Source organism: Alligator sinensis, unplaced genomic scaffold (assembly GCF_000455745.1).
Source record: "Alligator sinensis unplaced genomic scaffold, ASM45574v1 scaffold222_1, whole genome shotgun sequence".
Taxonomy (NCBI): domain Eukaryota; kingdom Metazoa; phylum Chordata; order Crocodylia; family Alligatoridae; genus Alligator; species Alligator sinensis.
In genome coordinates, this window is record NW_005841912.1 from 3,524,125 (window position 1) to 3,548,243 (window position 24,119).

Sequence of the window (24,119 nt, forward strand, 5' to 3'; positions counted from 1 at the left end):
GCATTATCTGGGCAGAAGTACTAGGCTGTCTGTTAAAATATTTATCAGCAGGATTGAGTAGAAGACATTTTGTACCAAATGAAATGAAGTTAAGGGAAAGGATATCAATTTGCACATCTAAACAAATATATCTGTAGCTGTCTGAGAAAACTAATCCTTTCTGGAGAGCTTAGTTTCTTAGGTAACTGACAATTTAATACCAGGAGACAGACAAACTTTACACAAGACATAAAATAAAGTGATGGTGGCCTTTTCAGAAAAGACCTTAAACATACCTTAAATTCACTTGGCACAATTAGTTTTGGTGTATCCACACCTACCAGAGCATCTATTCCACAGAAAATCAGAATGGACAAGATAATGGCAAAGTCACTGATGAGCTTCCTGGCCTGAAACAAAAGACAGAACAACAATAGCTAGTACACTGTAGGAACAACCATTCTTTTTGTGCTTTGGTTCCAATGTGATGCTCCCGCATTTCCCTTGCCATAGAAACAATGGTGCACTTTGTAGTCTGTTGTCATATTTTAAATGTGATCTGGTACTTTATTACACTGTCTGAAAGTCAAACAATTAAGCCTAACTAGAACTGCAAAAATAATCCCCAGGAAACAAGAAAACTTCTTTTGTGGACAACTGCCACAAGAATTTTCCCAAGCTGTCTTACTGATATTCTTCTGTTTTGCAGTAGCCAACAATCCCCAACACAGATGATTACTTACTTTGGAACTGGTTCTGAAAAAGCTACAATACAAACTTGTCAAGGAAAATGGTCTTTTGTTTAGCCAGAGGCTTTCTTAGATAAGACACACTGGAAGACAGAGCGGTGAGAGATTTCCTTTGCGGATCTCCAAGCAGCTTTCTAAATGAGATGCAAGATATTCATGGAGATTAATACACAGTAAGGCCTTTACTGGTAATGCTGTTGATGTCATTTGTCACCTGTCAGTGTTAGATGCAAGCTAGCAGCTAGGATTAATAAGGTTGAGGGACACTGTCTTCATATGGAATGCATCTGGCACTGCTTTCCAAAAGGCCAATAATTTCAAAAAGGAAAAAATGCAACAATAAATAACTTCCACATGCTTGACTGAAATAAATGAGCTACGCTGCCTTTCAAGCAACACATCCAGTCCCTCTTCAGACTATGTGCCTCCTCCTATTCAGCCTGATGCACAACCCAACACATAGAGTTCAAATTTAAGAGAAGAGTCTTGTGAGAGGATCCCAGAACATTGCAGCTCACATTCAAGTGCTGCCAGGTAAGGCATAACCTCCAGCAGACAGGAAACGGATTGTCCAACTTAGACCAGCTTCTTTTCCAAGAAAGGCTTCAATAAGCTGATTGTAGGTTTTGTCTGGATATCTATCCATCAGTTCTTCAGTTTCACTGCACAACAAGTTAATGTTACTCTGGCCCTGCAGTCCTACAGGTATTTTGTAAGGGTGCCAGTAAGCAGGCTGACAAGCTTCACAGCATTCTGCTTTGGAGGAGAGAGGCTTTTCTGTGTATCCTACAGGACAGGACCAAACAATTTATGTGTGGCCTTAAAGTGCAGCTGCAGGGTCAGATTTGAGAAAGAACTTAGGCACATGCTTATGTGCAGCCCTATTCTGGAACGGTGCTTAAGGACATGCATAAGGGCCTGAGTGACTGTAACACTGACTCTCCTTAATGATATTCTGCCCAGGAGAGGGAGGAAATTATTTTGGTCTTTATAAAAAATACTCCAATCGCTTCAAATGAAAATTATACACATAATTAAAAAGGAGAAGCAAGATTGAGGGGAAGAGGGGAAAATAGGTAAAGAAATACAACATGTATCCTGGATTGCTCTATTTCAGAAGGGATAAGGTTATTTATTTATAAATTGCTTCACTGGGTGCAACTATGAGATAGCAAAAAGCCAGGTGGTCCCCAAAAAACTTACTCCAGTTGCCAAATCTGACAAGCACTCATCACTTTGCCTAGCTTCACTATTGCTTTCATCCTGTATGGATGCTGCAAGATTCAAGGAAGACCTTGCATTAATCTTCTCTTATTTGCCCAGTCAAAAAGTCAAAGATCCTTCCAAGTCTACTGATGTATTGGGACCAGTGTGCTTAAGGCACACCAGTTTCTGTAGCTAATGGCACTCCAAAGAGTAGTGCAGCTAGCATCATGTTCTGGCTGCCTGTGACTCCATAACCTGAATGACCAGTTATGACACAATAACTTGCTTCCACCTCTTAAAGGGGGAAGTCATTTCTTTGCCAACATATTGTCTTGTTTCAACATGGAAGAGAACATGCTGAAATTGCCAGTGGTTTCACTGAGACCAAAACAAGCACACACAGAAAGGGTCTGACTGTGAGAGAGCTACCAAGAACCTCCAGCTCTCAAGATGTAGCCTACCAAACTTTAATTATCCGTGTATTTATTTGTACCATCAGTAAATGTGTAATGTCCCATCAAAGAGGTGGAAATACTGCAGAAGACAATGGTGTTTGGAGGACTGTTTGTTAAGCCTTGACTAGCATAAACTACAAGAACATACAGATGCAGCTAGGGAAGTTTAAGTTAGATATAGGACAAACTTTCTCACCAGAAGGATAGTAAAGCAGTGGAACAGGCTGCCGAGACAGGTGGTAGAATCTCCAGGCTTTGAGATTTTTAAGATCCAGCTAGACAAAGCCTTGGCTGGGATGATATAATTGTGGATGGTCCTGTTTTGAGCAGAGGGTTGGACTAGATGACCCCCTGAGGTCCCTTCCAACTCTAATTTTCTATTATTCTATATAAATTTGATTAAAAAAATAAAACCTAATCAACATAGTTCTGTGCATTTCAACAGTGACTTTGCAAGCACTAAGACTTCCAGCCACTTCTTTTTAGATTGAAGGACTAGACCTGTGTGTTGAATTATTAGTGCAACCAAGTTACAGACAGTACTTCTGTGACATTTTCAAACACTGTTGGGAACTGAGCCAATAAACAGGTTCATCTGAAATATGTGGGTTTGCCTTGCTGCCAATCAGATTTGTGTGCATGTGTATATGTTGAAAAGTGGTTTAAAAGTCCTTTGAGACTTCAAGAATAATTATCAACAAGGTGAGGCTTTTATAAGCATATGTATTATTTTTAAAAGCCATCCTATTCACACTGACTTGTATGCTCACACTAATTGACAAGGTTTTCATAATCTACTCCCATCACTGTCAATGATGGGTATTCAAAAATTATGAATCAGTCTCAAAAATCATAAGATTTTAACAAAATAATGAATTTGAGGCTCTTTTGCTTCCTGGTTTCTGGTTCTTTAGGGTTCACGTTTTCATGCATTTCTCTGCTGCCTTCATGTCTAGACACTGTGAAAGCCAGGATTCTCATGCAATGACAAGATTCCCAAGAGTTGGCACTATAAGAAGAAAAATTCCAAATATCCCAGAGGTAAAAACAAAGAAAGGTAGAAAAACTGACTCATTTTCTTAAATATGATTTGATTTGCAATAAAAATGGGATATTTAATGTTTAACTATAAACACAATATAGCAATGAAGATGTCATATCAGACCATAAGCAAAGACAAGGAAATCTGAGGCAGGAACCAAAAAAACGAATCCAATGGCATTTTCAATTCAGATTCAGTAGGAATCTTTAACACTACTCAATTCTTCTTTATGGCATTAAAGCAACAAACAAAACAAGCCACTGAAGTGAAAAGAAAATGAAGACAAATGCTCAATCTGCATGCACTTTAGTAACTCCACTGAAGCCAATGGAACTATGACAACTTGATCCACCTGAGAATCTGATCTCCAAAATCTAGCTAGACAAATTTTGGTCCAATTTTTTATCCTTTTGGTTAACCTTCTCAGAATTGCTTCTGTTGGGCTCCTCAGGGTTTCATAGTTTCATAGTTGTTAGGGGCTGGAAGGGACCTTACAGATCATCGGGTCCACCCCCTCTGCACATGGGCAGGAAGACTGCTGGGATCAGATGACCCTGGCAAAATGGGCATCAAGATGTTTTTTGAAGATTGCCAGGGTGAATGACTGTAGCACCTCTGGGAGGAACCTGTTCCAAACCCTCAGCACACAACTGGTAAAGAAGTTTTTCCTTATGTTTAGCCTGAAGCAATCTTCAATCAGTTTGTGCCCATTATTTTTTGTCCTCTCCTGGGGGGCCTTAGTGAATAAATGCTCCCCCAAGCCCTGATGTATGCCCTTGATATACTTATAGGCTGCCACGAAGTCCCCTCTGAGTCTTCTCTTCTCCAGGCTGAACAGTCCCAAATCCTTCAGCTTTTCCTCATATGACCTGGTCTCTAGGCCTCTAATCATGCATGTGGCCCTCCTTTGGACTCTCTCAAGCTTTTCTACATCCTTTTTGAAGTACGGGTCACATAGGTACAAGAAAATCAAGCTACATTCCAGCCTGAGTGAAATTTGTTTTCTTTTCATTAAAAAGAATAAAAAGTTCCCTTCTAATGTTACATCACTGTAAACGTCAGCCTATCCTAAATTCTAGTGCAGGCAGAATGCCACGGCAGACATTCTCAGCAAAAACCTGTTTTGTTACAGAGAGGAACCTGAAACTAGCATGTCTATTTTCTTTTCAGTCTTAGCTCTTGTGAAATTAGGAAAGGCTGGATCTTGTCAAAGGCAGATGTCACCATCCCATACATTGCAAACTGTGGAGAACTGGGGTAGGACTTTTTCCATGTGTTCCCGTGCCTTCAACTGTTATGACAGGTGTAGCTGGGAAGACAAAACAAGCAGCTTTTGTTGATCCACCTTGGCTCTGTATGAGTTGGCTGCAAGCCTGGTACACAGCCAATTTAAATCAATGGGAAGATCTCCATTGACTGCAATGCATTTTAGATCAGACCCTACAGGAGTAAATGGAATTAGGGCTAATACATGTATACCATGAAATATTCAGGAAGTGCACTGCAGCTAAGTTAATACTATCTACCTAACCTTTACACTGACTTTTTTGATCATTCAAAGTTGGCAACCTTAACATTTGTGAGGCTTCCAGGTTTTCCTCTGAAGACAGAGAGCTGAATGAATCAATAGGTTTATAGGGAATTAGGAGACATAAGACTTCTTAATGCTGTACAAATAACTTCATTTTATTTAGGAAAACTGTTAGATCATGTATTGACTGCACCTCTGTGCCATTTGATAAGGCAATTTGTATTTGTGTGTTTGTGCATACCACACAGGACACTGTGGATCACCATATTATCTATCTATGTGGAGGGAAACAGCACTTAGCCTCACTACCAGGGCATTGAAAATGGCTATTTGAGAATGCTATTGGTTCAGTTATCTGTACTGGTGAATTCTTGATACTTGAAGCAAAAGGGTTGAGGAGACATGTATCAGCAAACAGTAGAATAGTAAAGATCAGCTCAAAAGCCTTGTCTATGTTTAGCTTTACTACCACTAGATATCCCAGACAAAACTTTCAGCTCTTTTTCTGTCTTACATATGCCCTCCATAAATTGTAGAGCTGAATTGTAAGAAATTCTGTTACTTGCCTAAGCTCAGTAGTATTTTGAAAGGCATATCTTCTTTCAACAAAAAGAGAATGCCCTCAGTGCATAAACTTGTAAAAACCTTTGCCCCTCTGTGCTGCAGGTATAACAAAAGGAAGATTTGCAGACAGGGTTACAGTACTGTATGCACTCTAGAGGAATAAGAAAATACACCTGTGTAAGGAACAGAGATACTTACAGTGGTTGGGAAATAGCGACTGGTCTTGAATTTCTTCAGGGCCATAGAGCAGGTGTAGGTACCAAAGAAGAGGATAAAAGACATGAGGCTGATATCAGGTACATATTTGCAGTTATTGCCTACAAGCTGTCCTCCATATTTCAAACACTCCTCCTTTGCCAGAGATGACCAGTCAATAGTACTGTTGAACTAAAGAGGAAAGAAAACATCTCATGAAGCTGAGCTCTGTTATGTTAATTCATGAAAATAGCAACTGAAATGGAGAATCCTCTGCTACCAAGCTACAACCGAAGGATATGAATCTCTGCAGCTGTGTGCACCAATATAAGGCCATTGACTGGGTAGCAGGGGAACATCAACTGGGAAGTCAAAAGGGTATGCATTAATTAAACAGCAAGACATATTCTGAGCTCTCTAATATGGATTAAGTAGAAATGAAACCTTGTGCTACAGTCACTTTGCATAGCTCCTTGCAGTTACCCAGGAGGTGAAGAAATCTTCTCCAACAGGTTTTTTTCCCCACACGCAATGTACACTGTTGATACCAACTAATAAAACAAACACCGTCACTTCATCTATATCTTTTTCCACAGGGGTAGGAGATTGAACCCCTGCTCCTACCTCCACTAACAATCACTGTCAAGTTGGAAAAGAGAAGTCTGGAGAAGAGAAAAAACTGAGAGGAGATTTAATAGTGGCCTTCAAATACCTGAAGGATAGTTAAAGAAAGGATGGAGCTGCAATGTTCTCAGTGGTGGCAGATAACAGAACAAGGAGCAATGGTCTCAAATTGCAGCATGGGAAGTTTAAGTTACTTTCTCACTAGCAGGGTAGTAAAGCACTGGAGTAGATTACTGGGAGAGGTTGTGGGAATTCCATCCTTGGAGATTTTTAAGACTCAACTAGACAAAGCCTTCGTTAGAATGATCTAGTTGTGGATGGTCCTGCTTTGATCAGGGGGTTGGACTACACCTCCTAAGGTCCTTTCCAACCCTAATTTACTATGATTCAGCTTTCCTGTGTACTGACCAACACAGGTTAGGCTTTACTTACTGGCTAGCCTGGTGCAGAACCCAGTTGTATAGGTTGGCCTGAGACTGGACCTCAACCCTGGATTTTGTTGTCTCTTGCTCAGTCCGTTCTCCCGCCACCCACTCCTATCAAACTCCACTCCTACTACATACAGTACAACAGTAGCCTTTCAGTAAGAGAGTCCCTGGGCTCCTGCTCAGAGCAGACCCTGAGACTTCTTGGTGCATTTGAACAGTAAAAGGCTACTGTGTCAGAGCAGCTGTGGGTTGCATTGCAGAGTAGCACTGGTCTCTCGGTAACTGAATTATGAACCTTTCCTTCATACTGTTCTCAATTTTTATTGGCCTGGGCAGAAAATTAATGAGCTACTGAAGTATAATTAATTCAGATAAGTTGTAGTTCTACTGTTGGACTTGTAGACCCATGGCTGGGGGCTGGGCAGACTTATTATAGTGGTGACCCCTACTCACCATGTCAAAGCACCACCAAAGGATATATGTGGCTTTTCAAAAGGAAAGTATTGCCAGCTGGTGTCCTCACCACATTCTGGTGGTGCTGCCACTGTTTGGTCCATGACTGCTTATTCATCAGTTACCCCTGCTTAGTTCACAGCTAACCTTCCCTGAAAGTCACTGCACCATCTGCCACCTGTGGACACGATGGACAGCAGTACAGCTCTTCGCTGCAGGTGGAGGAGGTGGACGATGTTAAGACTCTCAATAGCTGTGAAGGCAGATGAAGGCTGCAGTTGAATGAGATCCCCAGTTGTCCTGGTCTCCTGTTCTGTCAAGAGCCATGTAGAAGCTGATGTGCAGCAGCTTCTCCACAATAAAAGAAGTCAAGCACAGGCATCTTCCATGAAAACAGTTTTTCCAGCACATTCGTCAAGTCCTTTGGTGACCAGCTAATGGAGACGGGAGCAGGATTGTGAGGTCTGGAAACTCCTAGTCATGAACTGGCATGAAGGCTGCTGTTACAAGGTCTTCTAGCACGTGGATGCAACAGGAGTGTGATTTGGCAGTTGTAACTATGACTGAGCAGCCCTCTTCAGGATCCAGTCTGCTCATGCCACATGAGGAGGAGACTAGAAAAAGTACCCTAAACATAGCCTTTCTACCTTCTTCCTGACTAAATAGCTGTATCCAGTAAGATCAGATTACCATTACTGAGGTAAAAAATACCAGCAAAGAGACACCATCATTTTCAGGACTTGGAACCACTGACAACCCTAATAGTCAATGTCCAGAGTGCCACACTGCAATTGTGGCCCAAGAACTCAGGGGACACTACACCAATGTAGCTCCATTGAGCAAGACCCAGCAAGCAGGAGATCGTCAGGTCAAAGAACATGGAGGAACTATACCTTCTTCTGAAACGGTAAACAGGAAGGAGAATGCCGACTTCACAGAGTTGGTATTGCCATTAAGAATGAACTCATAAACTAACTCAATCAGTTCCCTATCAAAATTAGTGAGCACCTCATGGCTCTCCGTCTTAAACGGGCAGAGACTCAATATGCTACAGTCATCAGCACATACACCTTGACTCTTGATGTCACCAATGAAACCAAGGAGGAATTTGACACCAACTTAACCAAATCCTTTCTGACATTCTGGAGGGAGGTAGACTTACTCTTCTTGGTGATTCCAATGCCAGAATTGGAAGGTATTCTAACCTCTGGAATGGAACCATCAACAAGGAAGGAGTAGGAAAGGTCAACTCCTCCTCTTGACCAAATGTGCAGATCATGGACTCACCATCACCAACACTCTGTTCTGCCAGAAAAACAGGTACAAAACATCACGGCAACACCCAAGCATGATACCTGATTGATTCTCGTCATCCATGCCTGGGATCACAAAGATGTACACATCACCTGAGCTATGCTGGGAGCTGATGATTGCTGCACTGATCACTGACTCATCCACTCAGTTAGATCACTCAAACTGGCTCCCAAACAATGGCTGCAAGAGAAGCAATGCCAATGGCAGGTCAGCATTGAAGGACTCAAGGACCCAAGCAAAAGAGACCTCTTCCACCAGTGCCTCAATGAAAAACTGGTAAATTCCAATCAACAACAATGGGAGAATGTCATCAGAATGTGCATAGCCCTCAAAGCCAGTGTCACCAGTGCCTATGAAGAGACATTTGTATTCTCTACCAGAAAACATCAAGACTGGTTTCACGAGAATAACTGGGAGATCCAAGAGCTGATCAATAACAAGTGCAAGGCCTTTTGTACTTGGCAAAATGACACCAACTCCAAGCAAAAGAAACTGAATCACCAACAAGCCGAGGCAGAGGTCCAAAGGAGGAACTGTGATATGAAGAATAAATTGTGGAAAGACAAAGCTAAGGAGATTCAACATCTCACTGACATCCATGATATGTGCCATTTCTTCAGTTCCACAAAAACCATCTATGGTCTGAGCACTTAGGAACTACTCCCTTGAGACCTAAGAATGGAGGAAACATGATCAAGGAAAGGGGAGCCATCAACGCCCATTGGAAGGAGCATTTTGAAGACCTTCTCAAAAAGAGACTCTGTTGTTGATGAGAGTGGCCTCAACTCCATCTTGCAACACCCAGTCAGAGATGATCCTGGAATCCCTCCAACCTTTGACAAGGTAAGGAAAGCCATCAAACAGATGAACAATGATAAGGCATCTGGAACAGATGGAATCCCCATAGAAATATTCAAGCAGGGAGGAGAGGAGCTCACATCATAGCTTCATAACTTCATCTTCAGGATCTGGAATGATGAAGGAATCCCAAACAACCTCAGATTGCCAAGACTGCCATGACTGTGACAATCTTCAAGAAAGGTGACAAGTTCAACTGTGGAAACTATAGAGAGATTGCCTTGCTGTCCACCCCATGAAAGACCATTGCAAGAACCTTCCTGAACCATCTCCTTCCACTTGCTGAAGAGCTACTCCTAGAAGCTCAGTTTGGGTTTAGAGTATCAAGAGGCACAACTGACATGATCTTAACAGCTCATCAGCTGCAGGAGAAATACCAGGAACAACATAAGCATCCCTACATGACCTTCTTTAACTTCACAAAAGCTTTCAATTCTGTCAGCTGAGAAGTGTTTTGGAGGATCCTTCTGAAGTACAAATGCCCACCAAAATTTGTCACTATTCTCTGCCTGCTCTATGACTGTATGCAAGCAGTGGTTCTCAGTAATGAATCTATCACAGATCCCTTTGAGGTTAAAATGGGAGTTAAGCAAGGCTACATCATCACTCCAACACTCTTCTCAATATTCTTTCCCATGATCCTATATCAGACCACCAACAAGCTTCCAGCCAGAGTGGAGCTAAACTACCAAATGGATGGTAAGCTGTTTAACCTCAGCCAACCCTGAGCCAAAACCAAGACCAAGCTGACCACAATCATTGAGCTCCAGTTTGCTGATTCTGTAGCATGTGCTCATTAGGAAGCAAACTTTCATGCAATTGTCAATGTCTTTACCAAGGCATACAAAAAAATGGGACTCAGACTTAACATTTGGAAGACTAAGGTCCTCCACCAACAAGATCCTAATGAACAGTCCCCAGTTCCAGTAATCGAGATCCATGGTGAGACTGTGGAGAACTTTGAGTATTGCCCGTACCTCGGAAGTCATCACTCACAGAAGGCTGACATTGACGAAGAAATCCAACACTGCATCAAATGTGCAAAGGCAGTCTTTGTACCTCTGAAGAAACGGATGCTTGAAGACTGCGACATCAGATCCAAAACCAAGTTCATGGCTTATCAAGCAGTCATGATCCCCACCTTACTGTACGGAGCTGAGACATGGACAACGTACAGGAGATATCAAGTTGTTGGAAAAGTACCAGCTGCCTCCAGAAGATTCTCCGAATCCAGTGGGAAGACAGACTCACCAATGTTAGCATCCTCTTGCAAGCAAACACCATGCATATTGATGCAATGATTAGCCTCCTGAAGCAAGTTTTATTCTCCCAGCTCAGCCAAGGCATATGCTAAAGAGGAGGGCAGAGAAAGTGCTTCAGGGATGTCCTCAAGACCAACTTTAAAAAATGCAACATCGATGTCAACTCATTAGAGAGTATTGCCCAGAACCGCCCCAAATGGAGGAAGAGTCTGTTAAGGGATCTCAGTACTCTGAAACCTCAAGACAGTAACAGGGGATGGAAAAGCAGGAGCAGCAGAAATAGTGTGTTGTGGACCAAATCAAGAATCCAGCGCCATCCACCCCACATGAAAACACATTCAAGCTGCAGTAGGGTCTGTCAATCCTAGATAGGCCTCATCAGCCATCTTGAGACACATAGATAAGACAAGCATGGAACACAATCGTCCTCGACTGAGACGGACTGCCAAACAAGAAGAGTTCTACTGTTAAGCCAAGCTGGCCCTCACACACTCCTTGAACACAAGGCTACAATTCAGTCCTGGATCCCTTCTATATATTTACCATATTTATGAGAATCCACAACAACCCTGAATTTAAAATGATCCACCCCCCCATAATTAGATACATTGAAAAATTATAAATTTGTTATAAATTATAAATTTAATATAAATTATAAATTTATTTTCCATATATAGAATCTAATTATTGGAGGGTCACCTTAAATTCATCCCCACCATTGCTGTAGTGAGAAAAGTAGAGGCAGGGGGAAGGCAGTGGGGGGACAGTTGGTAGGGGAGGTAGTAGGGATGGGAATGGGGGAGGCAGAATTGGGGGCATAGGTGAGGGGCCACCACTGGGGATGTACAGGGGTGGAAAGAGACTGTAGCAGGGGGAGATGAGGGAAGAGGCTGGTGGGGAGCCAGAGGGGCCCAGGGGCAGGGACCAGGCACAGGAGCTGAGACAGTGTGGGGACAGGCAGCAGCTGTGGCTCCAGGTCAGAGGTGGAACTAGGTCAGAGTTGGAACCAGAGCTGGAGATGGAGAAAATGGGGAAATGGGAAGAAATAAAAAACCCTCATCTTGGATTGGAGTAAATAAGGCATTGTAAGACTTCAGGTTACCAGCCTTTGTTGACTGCACGATATACAGAAAATACCATCACACTCTTACCACAAAGTGTATATCCCACTGTTCACACTAAGTTGCAAAGGGCAAGGATGCAAAACACAGTTCTCCTTTCTGACTCTGTATCAGGTCTCATCAGGCAACCTGCCCAATGTATGAAACAGAGAGAAAGGAATATAAATGTGCACATAGAGCATTAGAATAAGCTTGTGATTCTCTTCCCAGCATGTGTAGTGAAAGCTGTCATAATGGGACTCAGTCCACTCAGAATCCGGTAAAATAAAATATATATAATTAAAGGTTTCGGTTGTCTACATCTGCGCTCCAGTCTCCTGCTAATTTTTAGTTATAGAAAATGTAGGCATTTCTTACTGCAACAGCAAGCATGGGAACGTTCCAACTGGAACATGATCCACAATAGGTTAATGTTCCCTTTAGCAGCCCACAAAAATCAGTTGCTTAGAAGTGGAATAGTGAACTAAGAGGTCAGTTAAGTTTTACTAGAAGCCTTGGTATGCATTAAAACTGAGGGCTACTTACTGACGGCTGGTGGGTATAAATATATACAACCGTGATGAGCGTCACCTAGTATCTCCTATATGATGCATATACACTAATATACATCTGGTATGCCATGAAACATTGAAAGCTGGTCAAGTTACGCTGGGAAGCTGCTCACATCAAATTTCAGCCTCCTCAGCAATTTTTGTGAATCCAGAAAGCTGTAGCTGAACCAAGGCATGATTTTGCTGACATTAATGGGGGAAGGAAAAAAGACACTGTCCTCATCTGACAAGGTGTTGTTACCAAATTTGCTTTCTCAGCAATTTTTTCTCTCTATGGCAGCAAGAAGCAGAATTTGTCACCCATCAACTGGATTTCTTCAGATCTGCTCTGACTACTAACTTCAGGGTAGGTAGTTAGTAGGTACACACTTTTAACCCAGGGTGTTACCTAAATAACTGAGGATCTGTGTTGACCTCCCTCTGCACCACTTTTGAATGCATATTCAACAACAAATAAATAACTAGGTTCATGGACTTGATTAGCTGCATAAATGCACGCTATCCAGTGCTCACTGAACAGTTAAAGGATTTGGGTTTTCAAAGACCTGACAGAAACCAAATGGATATCCCCCTAGAGCTTTATCTCATTAACACTGCATCAGAATACGGCAAAAGATTGTCTGCAGAAGCATTTGCTATTACTTAAATCATTTGTCTGGCTGCCACTTTGAAACAGGTATACAAAAGGGCTCCTGTTCTTCAAAGAAGCAGAGCCAGTGCATGGATTTAAAATAGACAATTTTTCTAACCATTTGCACTGGCCTTTGCCCCCAAATCAGGATGCATTGTTGAGAGGCTCTCTTTTCCAGTTTTGAGATGGAGGTTAGGCAGGCTGTGAAGCACTAGAAACACAGCACCTAGACCACAGGATGTTTTCCCACCATGGCTGGATTTCAGCAGAAACACCTCAGCAAGAGTTCAGCACAAGTGGATTGATGAGACATGTCATTTCCTATGTAGTGGGATGTCAGCTATGAGCAGCACCCTGAAGCTATTTCACTTTGTCACAGTACATACTAATACTCAGCACATTTGGAGTCCCTAGGCAACTCTCTAGCAGAATCTATCATAGAACTGTCCTTACCATTGTTAAGGGCATCTTTGTATGCCCCTAACAATTTGTTTTGTCTTTAATCCTATAAAGGTATCTTGATGTTTTAGGAAATATCATGAAAAACAGGCCCTTGGGACAGCCTCCTGTCAGAAGGCCACTGACCTACACTGTCCCATGCAACAGAAACTTGGGCCCTGCATCTCTCTCCCCAGATTGGCAGTTCTATTGAAGCAGCATGCTCAGGACATGGTCTCACATCTCTCTTATAGCAGGCAGAGAAGGAGGAAGAGGTGATGATCAGCATTGAGGGCTTTCTGTCCAGCCCTTCAAGTTGGGGTAAGGATATGACAAGTTGGGGCTTAGCAGGTGTGGGGAAGATATTTCATGCTGTGGGGAACTCATCCTGCAACAGCCTAGTTAGAAATATGATCTGCTTTGTTATTTTCTTTGGCTTGTTCATTGGATTGAACTAGTTTCAAAACTAGTTCATTGCTTTTCTCCCTCTTACGCATTTCCCACTTCTCTGTCTTTGTCTCAAGCTGCATACTCAGATGCAGAATCCAGAAACAAGAAGAGTTGTTCTTGTTAATGAAACAGAAGTGGCAGCTGACACTTTCCCTGACAGGCAGCCTTAAGAGCCTTTGATTGTTGGTATCAGTTCACTGGTTGAGGGATCACTTCTAAAAGCCACATCTTCTGCAAATAGAAGCTGAACAATTAAGAGCTAATTTCCAGTCCTACCAAATGAATTAAACTCAGTTGCTGAGGAGCCACAAGCTTTGTCCAAATGGTACATCATGGCAATAAGCCAAGCAAGCTGTGACCATGTTAGCTCAGGCACTGGAGTCTGCCTGGTGCAAAGGCATATTGTGCAGAGCCAGCTCTGCACATCTTGGCTCCAGACACAGAAGCAGTATAACTGCATTAGCATACTGTTGCGCCTTCTCAGCAGACTTCATTAGGATGGGCACAAAACTGACATGGCTTCTGGTTCTGGAGCTCGATCAGGTATCTCTGCACACACTTGCACCCAAGGTCATATCCACACTGACAGCCTACCAGCAAAGCAACAAAACCAAAGATCAGTAAATGAAGCACTAGATAGTATGGGACAGTGTATGGGGGAACTGGATGAGACCCCATATATGTAATCTCTCTTCCATAAGACCAGCCATGTCACTACGGCCAAGTGACTTCACCTCCCAACCTCTATATGTCTTGGGTATCAAGCTTTTTAGAGCTACTTTTTCTCTCTCTCTTACTCTGCATATGTGCAGTGTTCACTTCAGCAGCGACTATCTCAGTTGGGAGTTCTCCCTGCTACTGAAACACAAACAGTAATAATAATGAAAGCTCAGCTGGCAGCTCAGCTTTTCCACATAACATTTCCTGTTTTAAACCACAATTCATTTTCTATTCAGGAACAGAGATTTGAAACCATAAGGTTCCATTTCTTTTCCTTTTTGGTTTTGAAAGGAATATAGGACTGAAAAGGGTCTCTTCAGTCATCCTCCTGCATTCACATGCAATAGTTTACACAATAAATCTTCCAAATCCAGATACACACACGCACACTGCCAATCTGACCTAGGAAAAAAAATTCCTTCCTAGCCCCCAGTTTAACAATTTGTATGACTGACCAGAACAGCAAGATTCTCTAAGCCAGAACCTTTCAGGTTTTTGTCCCTCTTCCAAAAGTTTGCTCCCCTGTGTAAATCTTGCAAGCTTACTGCTAACTATAGCTAATTAACACAAAGATGGGGGGAAAGGAGCTTGTAAAGGCAGAATGAGCACAGGGTCCCCATTAATATCTCTGCCACACTGACCCCATCTGATCTCTGCAGGAAGATTCCCTCCAAACCTTGAGATGACTCACTGACTTTCTGGGAAAAAATGTCAACCTCCAGAAATTAGCCTGCAAGAATGGGGCCTGCTTTCAGGAAGTCGTGAGCAGTTTTCCGTCACAGGGATAAGCAACACCATCACACATCTCATTGGGCAACAGGTGATTTTGTGAGGATTCGAATGTGACCACATCTGTTATTTAACTATTGCTCTAACACAAGAGAGAAACATGAGGCACTTAAGAGACAGAAAAGATAACTTGATCTTTGTCCTCCATATGCATTTTAAGATGGACAATTAAAAAACATCAAACTTGAAATCCTGCAGTCAAAATTATTTAAGTCTGTACATATCTTGTGAGTTGTAATAAAGGATAACATTTATAGTGCTGCAAATGACTCTAAAGCACTATAAAACTAGAACAGACCGAGGTACCACAGTGCCCATAGCACAGTGCTATAGTGCTACAAACCAGGTAGAACTGTATCAAGGATAGCTTTGAAGCACTTCACAAGTGACACTTTGGCTGGCAGGTGATTGAGGTATATACTACTGAAGCACTACAAATTAAAAACACTTCAAAAAGGCAGAATTTTAAGTGCTCTATATATTCTTCTGTCCATACCCAGAGATTCAGATTTTGGGGGTATGCAGAACTGCAGTACATTTATTGCAACAGTGAAGATGAGCTAATGGCTGGTGGTTAAATGCTGCTGAAAGAAATTAACTTCTCCGTATGCAAGTTACAACATAGGTTTGCAAATGCCAATGAGGACCCCTACTATTCAGAGGTACATTTAAATTAAAAACCAGTTGTAAATGGCTGGATCTACATTATCACAGTTATGAAAGTCTGAGATAGGAAGTTGCACTGAAGTTCAACCTTGCAAATATTATCCATGTTAATATACTGGACAGTCATGATCACAAACAGCAATTAATTGAAAGTCACCAATTTCTAAAGCAAAACTGGGTAAATACTAAACATGGTGATAGTAAATAGTATTTTCCCCACTAGGATTTGGGACAGGTGGCTTATATAAAAAATAAAGAGTGCTGATTTCCTTTCTCCCATTTTAAATGGGTCTAGGGTATTACTTAAAAGTTTCTCCTTTATTTGTTATTCACTTGTAATCCCTCCCTCACTTTTTTGGAGATGGCAAGCAGTGGAGGGACACCCATCTGTTTCAACCATAGGGACTGAGCAGTATTGAAAATGGCATTCCCAATGCCTACCTTAAGTCTCACTTACCATCTCAGCAGAGGATCTAGTCAACGAGGTAGCTGTTGGCTCTGTTGTCTCATTAAATAGTGAGCTATTAACTGCAAGACAAAGAATGATTACTGTGAATGTAGTGCTTGAAGAGCAAAGAATGAGAACAACCTGAAGTTATTAAATCACCTATCACTATATCTCTTTAAAATGGTATCAAGTACAGACTTCTGTGCTCAAGCTAAAAGCATCTAAAGGAACTCCTGTGACATAGAGGAGCTTAAGTTTATTATGAATCCTGTATTACCTTAAACATATAATCACAATATAATCACAACGCTTTACTTTGCTACTCACATAACTAGACTGTAGAACTCCCTTGGTATTTTGCTGTTAATTCAGAAGTAATAAAGTACCCACCTATCCCAAAGCATCCCCAAAAAATCCAAATGCATTTTAGCTAAGTATCTAAAAAAATAAATAGGTGAAGGAGTAGTTGATAATACTAGACAGGAGACAGTGAAAGCACCAACTTCTGTTGTGGCACATCCATAATCTTTTAAATTGGATTATGAACTTTATTTTTATAAGATTATAAACCAGTTGGATTTTTAAGGCTCACTTAGATAGGTAGCCCTTTCCTGACAGTGATATTTTTTAAGTCTGTTTCCTTTTTCATTTGAGTTTTACAAATACTTTTGAAGGATACAAATATTTCAGTTCCATGAAAATATTGGAAAGAGTAAATCTTGATTCATTACAGAAACTGAAGACGTATGTTTTTGTTTTAGTGTTGCAACAGCAAGGCAGCCTGTACAACTAATGAAAGGGTTTCCAGTCCCATGTCAAGTGAGTCGTCATCCTTCTTGTGAAAATATCATGAATCTATGCCAAAAGTATTGCTCCAGATATTGAAAATGGGTTCTCATCCTGATCACATTTCATCCCTCTTAATACAGACAGGTGTAGAAGTATGTTTGAATTCCAAATTTAAATCCTGATATTTATTAGTTGGGATGAAATCTGATCACAAAAAAAAATGTACCAAGCCATGAAATGTGAAAGGAAGATGGAGACATGCATAAAAAAAACACTGCCCCTCCTTGAGCTAGAGAATTATAAAGCAAAAGTGACAAAGCAACCACCTCCCTCCCCCATCACCACAACCACCAATGTTGGTGCCTTTTATCCCTCATCACTGATTCCTGTCCTCACCAATTGCTGCAAGTGACAAATTCAGTGGCAAAAGCAGTGATACGGCAGCATAAAGAGCTGGGAAGGCTGGGGCGGGAGCAGGCAAAGATGCAGGATGCACAGAGCAGGACAGTGAAAAGAGTTGTGCCAGAGTGAGCTGCACTGCAGCAGGTGGTGGGGACCTAGGGGCAAACCCTTTAGATTGGCACCGGTGCCCCCGTTACCCACACATACCCACACCCTCTTATACTTCTACTCCATTGCTCCCTACCACCAAGTTACCACTGACATCCAAGCTCCACAGGCTGGATGCAATCACTCAGTGGGCTGGATCTGACCTATAGGCCAACCCATCATAAAGCATACAGCAAACACCTCATTCTACCCATTTCAAGATCTGTGTCATGTCCTGTTGCATCCTACAAACAGGCACAGCAGCTCAAGCAACAGGTCTTTTGTGCAGAAGAGTTTGTATCCTCTAATCAGAAACACACAGGAAAGCTGAGTCCAACAATTACCACTGTGCTATCATAGCAAACAGTCAGGATTAGTATTGATAGAACTGATATCTACAAGTGATAATCTTTTAAGCCTGAAGTCATCTCAGCTGCCAAGCAAACTGTCTCTGATTCACGGAACATTGTTTACACCTTATGCTTCAAGCCTGACGGACCTGTCTGTCTACCTGTTTGCTGTGCTCATTGCCCTCATACGAGAAGAATTTATAAAGTCAAGCAAAATCTAAAACCAGTATGTAATATCTCTTTTTTGTTTTTCCCTTTCCTTCTTAAGAACAGCGCAAGGGGAGGATTTTTTTCCCATTCCTCCAATGTTATTCATGGGCCTAGAACTAAAATCTCATCCCGCCCCACTTCTTTCTTCCCTGTGCATTTCCAGGAGATGGTTGTTCTATGGATTGAGGTGGATGGAGTTTTTAAACAATGAAAATACATTAAAAAATGATGTTTGTTTTTATAGTTCATGCATGCCAAGAATGTAAGGATGAAGCTCTCAAAGTGAAGTCCTGGTCAGGGTCCTTTGACTGGCTCCTTGATGGGTGAGGTTATTGACAAGAGCTGAACATTAGCCTCCGCAACTGTGTCTGAGGTCTTGCTCCTGGGAGTGGCTCACAGTTTTTTAAAGACTTCAGATTCCTGCAGGAGACAGGCTGAGTAACACATGCTCTCCCTTGCTCCTGACCTTAGTTGGTCTCCTGGACCAGGTCTGCAGACTGTCCATATCTCGGTCTGTACAGGAAGCCTTGGCCCTTGGCTCTTCTTCTGGTCCTGGTTTTGGCTTGTTCCTGGTTTGAGGCTTGGACCCTTGGCAGTGGGACAAACCACTTATGCCCCAGTTTCCTGATGATCCTCATGTATGGAATCCTGCTAATGATTTCAGAAGCATTAACTGGATTTAATGTATACCCTACCTCCTTGGTCCTCTCAGACAAAACCAGTTGTACTTGCACTGACAGAAATGTCTCTATCCTCCTGCCTGCAGGCAGGATTCATTTCTATTTTGCCCACGGGGAGGGGTGACCATATCTCAAGAGGCTCTCTGAGCTGCAATCACAATTTGTCAATGCACCAGTCTGACCAGCTTGTGAGAAGGATACATGCAGATTTCGAATTACACTTTGACTCTTGTGGGGGGTCTGCAAAAAAATGGTCTGCCCATTGTTAAGCCCTAATAAAACCAGAGGATCCCCCCAGGTTATAATTTTCAAATCTTACAGGGGGGGGTTCTCATCTCTTATGGGGGGACTCAGCCCCACAAGCTCCCCCATAATTCAAACCCTGAATACATGCCATCTGCATGGGTTGGCATGAGAGCACAAGCATTCAAGACAGCCCATGCACGAGCCTCAAACTGCATGGCAAAAGAGAGAAAACATGGAGGAAAGCCTCTGAACAGCATTCACCCCTGTCACTGGACAAATGGTAGTACCTCTGGTAAACAGGATGCACAATTCCTTATCCAGCTTTGAGTTGCATTTAATTTAAATAAGGAAGAAAGAGGGGAAATTATCTGGCCAAAAAGCGAATCCAGGATGATGAAGAAAGAATACAAGGGAGAGCAACAGTTCCAGATGCATATTGGCAGGTAACCCCTTCCCAAATCAGCCAACATACAACTCGGTGGTTCAGAACAGTATAGAACTAGCAAGTTCCATGAAATACTCCTCCCCAGCCTTCTAAAGTTGTCATATGAAGAACATCGGTCAACAACAGGTAATGCAAATACATCACTGATTTGACAACTGGCACCAAATCCTAACTGAATCGCAAACAAGAATGGCCAAAAAAAGTAACCAATCACAGCATAAGCAGAGAAAATTCCCTTACCAGCTGAGCAGAGCAGTTGCAGAAAAAATAATCAATAATATCTTTGCACATGGTCTGGAAGGAATGCAGGGGCGAGACATGTGAATTAAAAGTGCCCAAGTGTCATGTGCATCGGTGTCCCCCATGCTGAAAAATGGCGGCAGGGCACTTTGAACTAAAGCTCATCAAACAAGCTTTAGTTCAAAGTGTCCTGCCACCATTTTTCAGCATGGAGACGCTGATACATGTGACACTAGAGTCTGTTGAGGCGAGTTAATTTCCATGCTCCAACACGCCGGCTCCCTGCACGTGTATAGGAGCCCTGAATCCCTATGACTGAACCTGCTTTACAAACCAGCATTACACCACTACCATCACCAGCAGCTTTAGTACCTCTCCTGGTATGTTTGGTCCCAATAATGTAAGACATTTTCTCCAGTATAAAAAAACCAAACAATTTCAAAGATTTCATAGACATTAGGGCTGGAAAGGACCTCAGAAGATCATCGAGTCCAGCCCCCTGCCCCAGGGGCAGGAAGTCAGCTGGGGTCATAGGATCCCAGCAAGATAAACATCCAAATGTCTCTTGAAGACATTCGAAGTAGGTGCTTGAACCACCACCGGCAGCAGTCTATTCCAAACCTTGGGGGCTTGGACAGTAAAGAAGTTCTTCCTTATGTCCAGCCTGAAACGGTCATGGAGGAGTTTGTGACCGTTTGACCTTGTCATCCTTTGGGGCGCTCTGGTGAACAGACGTTCCCCCAGATCCTGGTAAACACCCCTGATAAACTTATAGGTGACTACCAGATCACCCCTGAGCCTCCGCTTTTCCAAGCTGAAGAGTCCCATGGCTCTCAGCCTCTCATCATAAGGTCTGTTTTCCTGACCTTTGATCATGCGCGTGGCTCTCCTCTGCACTCTCTCAAGCTTCTCCACATCCTTGTTGAATTGTGGAGCCCAAAACTGGATGCAGTACTCCGGCTGCGGCCTCACCAAGGCCGAGTACAATGGGAGAATGACATCCTGGGATTCGACTGAGAAGCATCTATGGATGCAAGCCAGCATTTTGCTCTCTTTTCTAGCTGCCACATCACATTGAAGGCTCATGTTCATCTTGTGGTCAATCATGACCCCCAAATGTCATCATGACCCCCAAGCACTACTGTCGCCCGTAGTGCTAGCCAGTGTAGCACTGATGAGTCTATAAGCATGCTGCATGTTTTTCTTCCCAAGGTGAAGAACCTTGCATTTTTCAGTGTTAAACATCATCAGGTTCTCGTCTGCCCATTTTACAGGAAGTATGACTTATGAGGAAAAGCTGAAAGAGCAAGGATTACCACATTTACCCAAATCCAAGATGACTTTCAATTTAAGACAACTCCTCAATTTGTTATAATTTTCCAGGTATATAATCTCACTGCTACAACATGGAAAACAGCAGCAAAAGGGCATACGGCAGGGAAAGCAGGTGGCCCCTCCTGCCCCCATCCCCCCACTTGCCCCTCTGCAGCCTGCACCTCATGGTGACTGCACCCCTTGCCACCTGCCCTCCCGGCCTCTGCCCCTCCCTGCAGCCTCTGCTCCCCACCTCCTCCCCACAGGCTCTACCCTCAACCTGTTCCACTCAGCCTCTGCCTCCTACCTGCTCCCCCACAGCCTCTGCCCCCCTTTTCCTCCACCAAACTGCTTACTGTTGAGTACAGCTCTGGTTTCACTCCCTCCGAGGGCATGGAGCACATAGAATCCCCGGCCCCTGTCCAGACATGCAGCAGGGATCTGGGGCTGCAGCAGCCACCACCACTGCTGCATAGCTGGGCAGGGCCCATACCATGTGCTCCGTGCCCTGGGAGGGAATTGAGCCAGAGACCATGCTTGACAGTACGCAGTGCAGGGGGTGGCAGAGTGGGTGAGAGGCTGCAGGGAACAGGTGGCTGCTGCTGCAGCTCTGACTCTGGTCCAAACCTGGGTTTAGGGCTAGAGTCAGAGTTGCAGCAGTCACCTTTCCCCTTCCCCTCTTGTCTTGTACTCAAATCCAAGACAAGTTGCTCCCCCCTCCCCCCCCCAGGCTACGTTGAATGGGGGGGAGGGGGAGTTTTGTCTTGGATTCAAGTAAATACGGGATATAGTCTGAAAGGGAAACAGTGATGAAAAATTTGAAAGAATTCTTCAAATATCTGAAAGGCAATTATAAAGCGGATAAAGAGACTTTCATCTCTGGCTGCAGGGAACAGGACATCATAGTATCATAGTACTTAGGGTCAGAAGGGACCTAAACAGATCATCAGGTCCGACCCCCTGCCCCAGGCAGGAACGGGTGCCGGGATCATATCACCCCAGCCAAATATCTGTCCAGCTTCCTCTTGAAGACCCCCAAAGTAGGAGAGAGCATCACCTCACTTGAGAGCCCTCTGGAACAGGACTGACCTTGCCTGGACAGGCCCTCCCCATAGGAGATCAGAGGTAGTCTGCCCCATAAAAGGGGTAGTGAAGACTGACTCGTTGGGACACCCTCTCCATCTGCACTAGCACCATGCCACACCACCTATCCACCCAAAGGCCCTACCAGTGACCCCGCTCTGGACAACACCTACTGGACAAGGACCCCTTTCCTGCCTGAATAGGTAGCTATCACCCCCACCCTCTCTTCAACCAAGGACTTGGACTCTGCTTCTCTTCCCTACCTGGACTCCAACCCTTCCACTGAGTCTCTTTCTCCTGCTGCCATTGTGAGTATGTGCATGCGTGCAAACCAATAACTTCACAGGGCTGTGTAGCATGTTGTCTGTTTAATAAAACTGTTATTCAGACCCCTGAGTTGGGTTTTGCCCTACTATGGTTCAGCCCTGCTCCAATCTTTGCTCCTCACCCCTCTGACTTCTGTCTCATTTCTCTCTCTCCTGCTTCTGGCTCACGACCACCTCCAACACCTGTCCTGAGCTCTGCTCTGCCTCCAAACCCCCTGTTTGTTTGCTGCTCTCTTATCCCCACTGCCTTTTCCCCTGAGCAACCAGGTTTCTGCCTCAGTTTCTTTCCTGGCTGTCTCCTCCTTGCTACCACTTATCTGCCCCCCGCCCCCAATATCTCAGCTGTCTGCTTCAGTTTCCAGCCCCAAGTTCCCAGGTTTCTGTCTCTCTCTCTTTCCTGGCTGTCTCCTCCTTGCCACCAGGCTTCTTATTTTTTTCTCCCCCCTGGGCCAGAAACAAGGAGAAAAAAAAATTTTCTCCCCCCTCACCACCACCTTGTTTCTGGCCCAAAGTTTTGGAGTCCTAGACCATTCTCAGCCTTGCTCAGATTCCCATATTTGGACCTCTTTGTGTCAGGCTGTACCTCCCCACTCATTCTAAATTCAATGGGATTCTCTGCAGAGGAAGCTACTAATTGCCATGGGGATAGGTGGCACAACCTACTGCTCCAGGGCCTAGTGATTCACCATTGTTGGGTGAATCAGCACCTTGTCCATTCATTGACCCAGAACAGAGTGCATGTAAAAGGCCAGCAAATCACAAATATGGTATTTTATACGACTTTACACTATTGCAAGAGACGATAAGCAGATCCAGGATTCTGAAAAGGGGGTGCAGGAACAGTGACTGCTGCTGCAAGAGTGGCTACACTCCCCACTCTCAGTCACTCCTCACCTGCACTGGGGTGAACAGACTACCACAGGAGCAGCAGTCAGGGACTTTATAAAGTGCCTAAAGAAGGGAAAAATTTCACCCTGTTCCCCCACTGGCTGCCACTGTCTGGCAGTGAGAGGAGCTCCAGCACCACTCCAGCCAGGCTGTGCAGAGGCTAGGCTTAGCCTGGGACAGTGGCTGTGGCAGGTAAGGAGGTTCTCTCTCTTCTTGGGGAATACCCAAATGGACCAAGCAGGGAGGGAGAACCAGCCCAGCCACTGCCACCACCACTGCCATTGTCCCAGGATGGGCTCAGCCCCCATGCAGGCTAGCTGGAGCAGGACAGACTCCCCTCACCTCCAGGACAACAGAAGCATCAAGGAGGGGAAGGGGGAATGGAAAGGGTGGGGAGAGGGATGTTCTTTTGAACACGGAGGGGAAGAGATCAGGGAATTTTTACCTTCTTCTGGGACTTAAAAAAATCTCTGTCGCAGAGCACTGAGGTGCCCTGCTCCTAAAGAGGGGAAACTGCTAGGGAAA

General features: G+C 43.7%; 1 protein-coding gene across 1 annotated transcript in view; it reads right to left on the reverse strand.

The window, feature by feature from the left end:
* SLC4A4 (solute carrier family 4 member 4) overlaps positions 1 to 24,119 on the reverse strand; it is a 307,465-nt gene that overhangs the window by 35,826 nt on the left and 247,520 nt on the right. The window contains exons 15-17 of the mRNA XM_006018773.3: positions 16,484 to 16,554; positions 5,725 to 5,913; positions 276 to 389 (exon numbers count right to left, since the gene is read on the reverse strand). Of these exons, the coding sequence (XP_006018835.1) occupies positions 276 to 389; positions 5,725 to 5,913; positions 16,484 to 16,554 (374 nt within the window). The remainder of the gene's footprint in view (positions 1 to 275; positions 390 to 5,724; positions 5,914 to 16,483; positions 16,555 to 24,119) is intronic.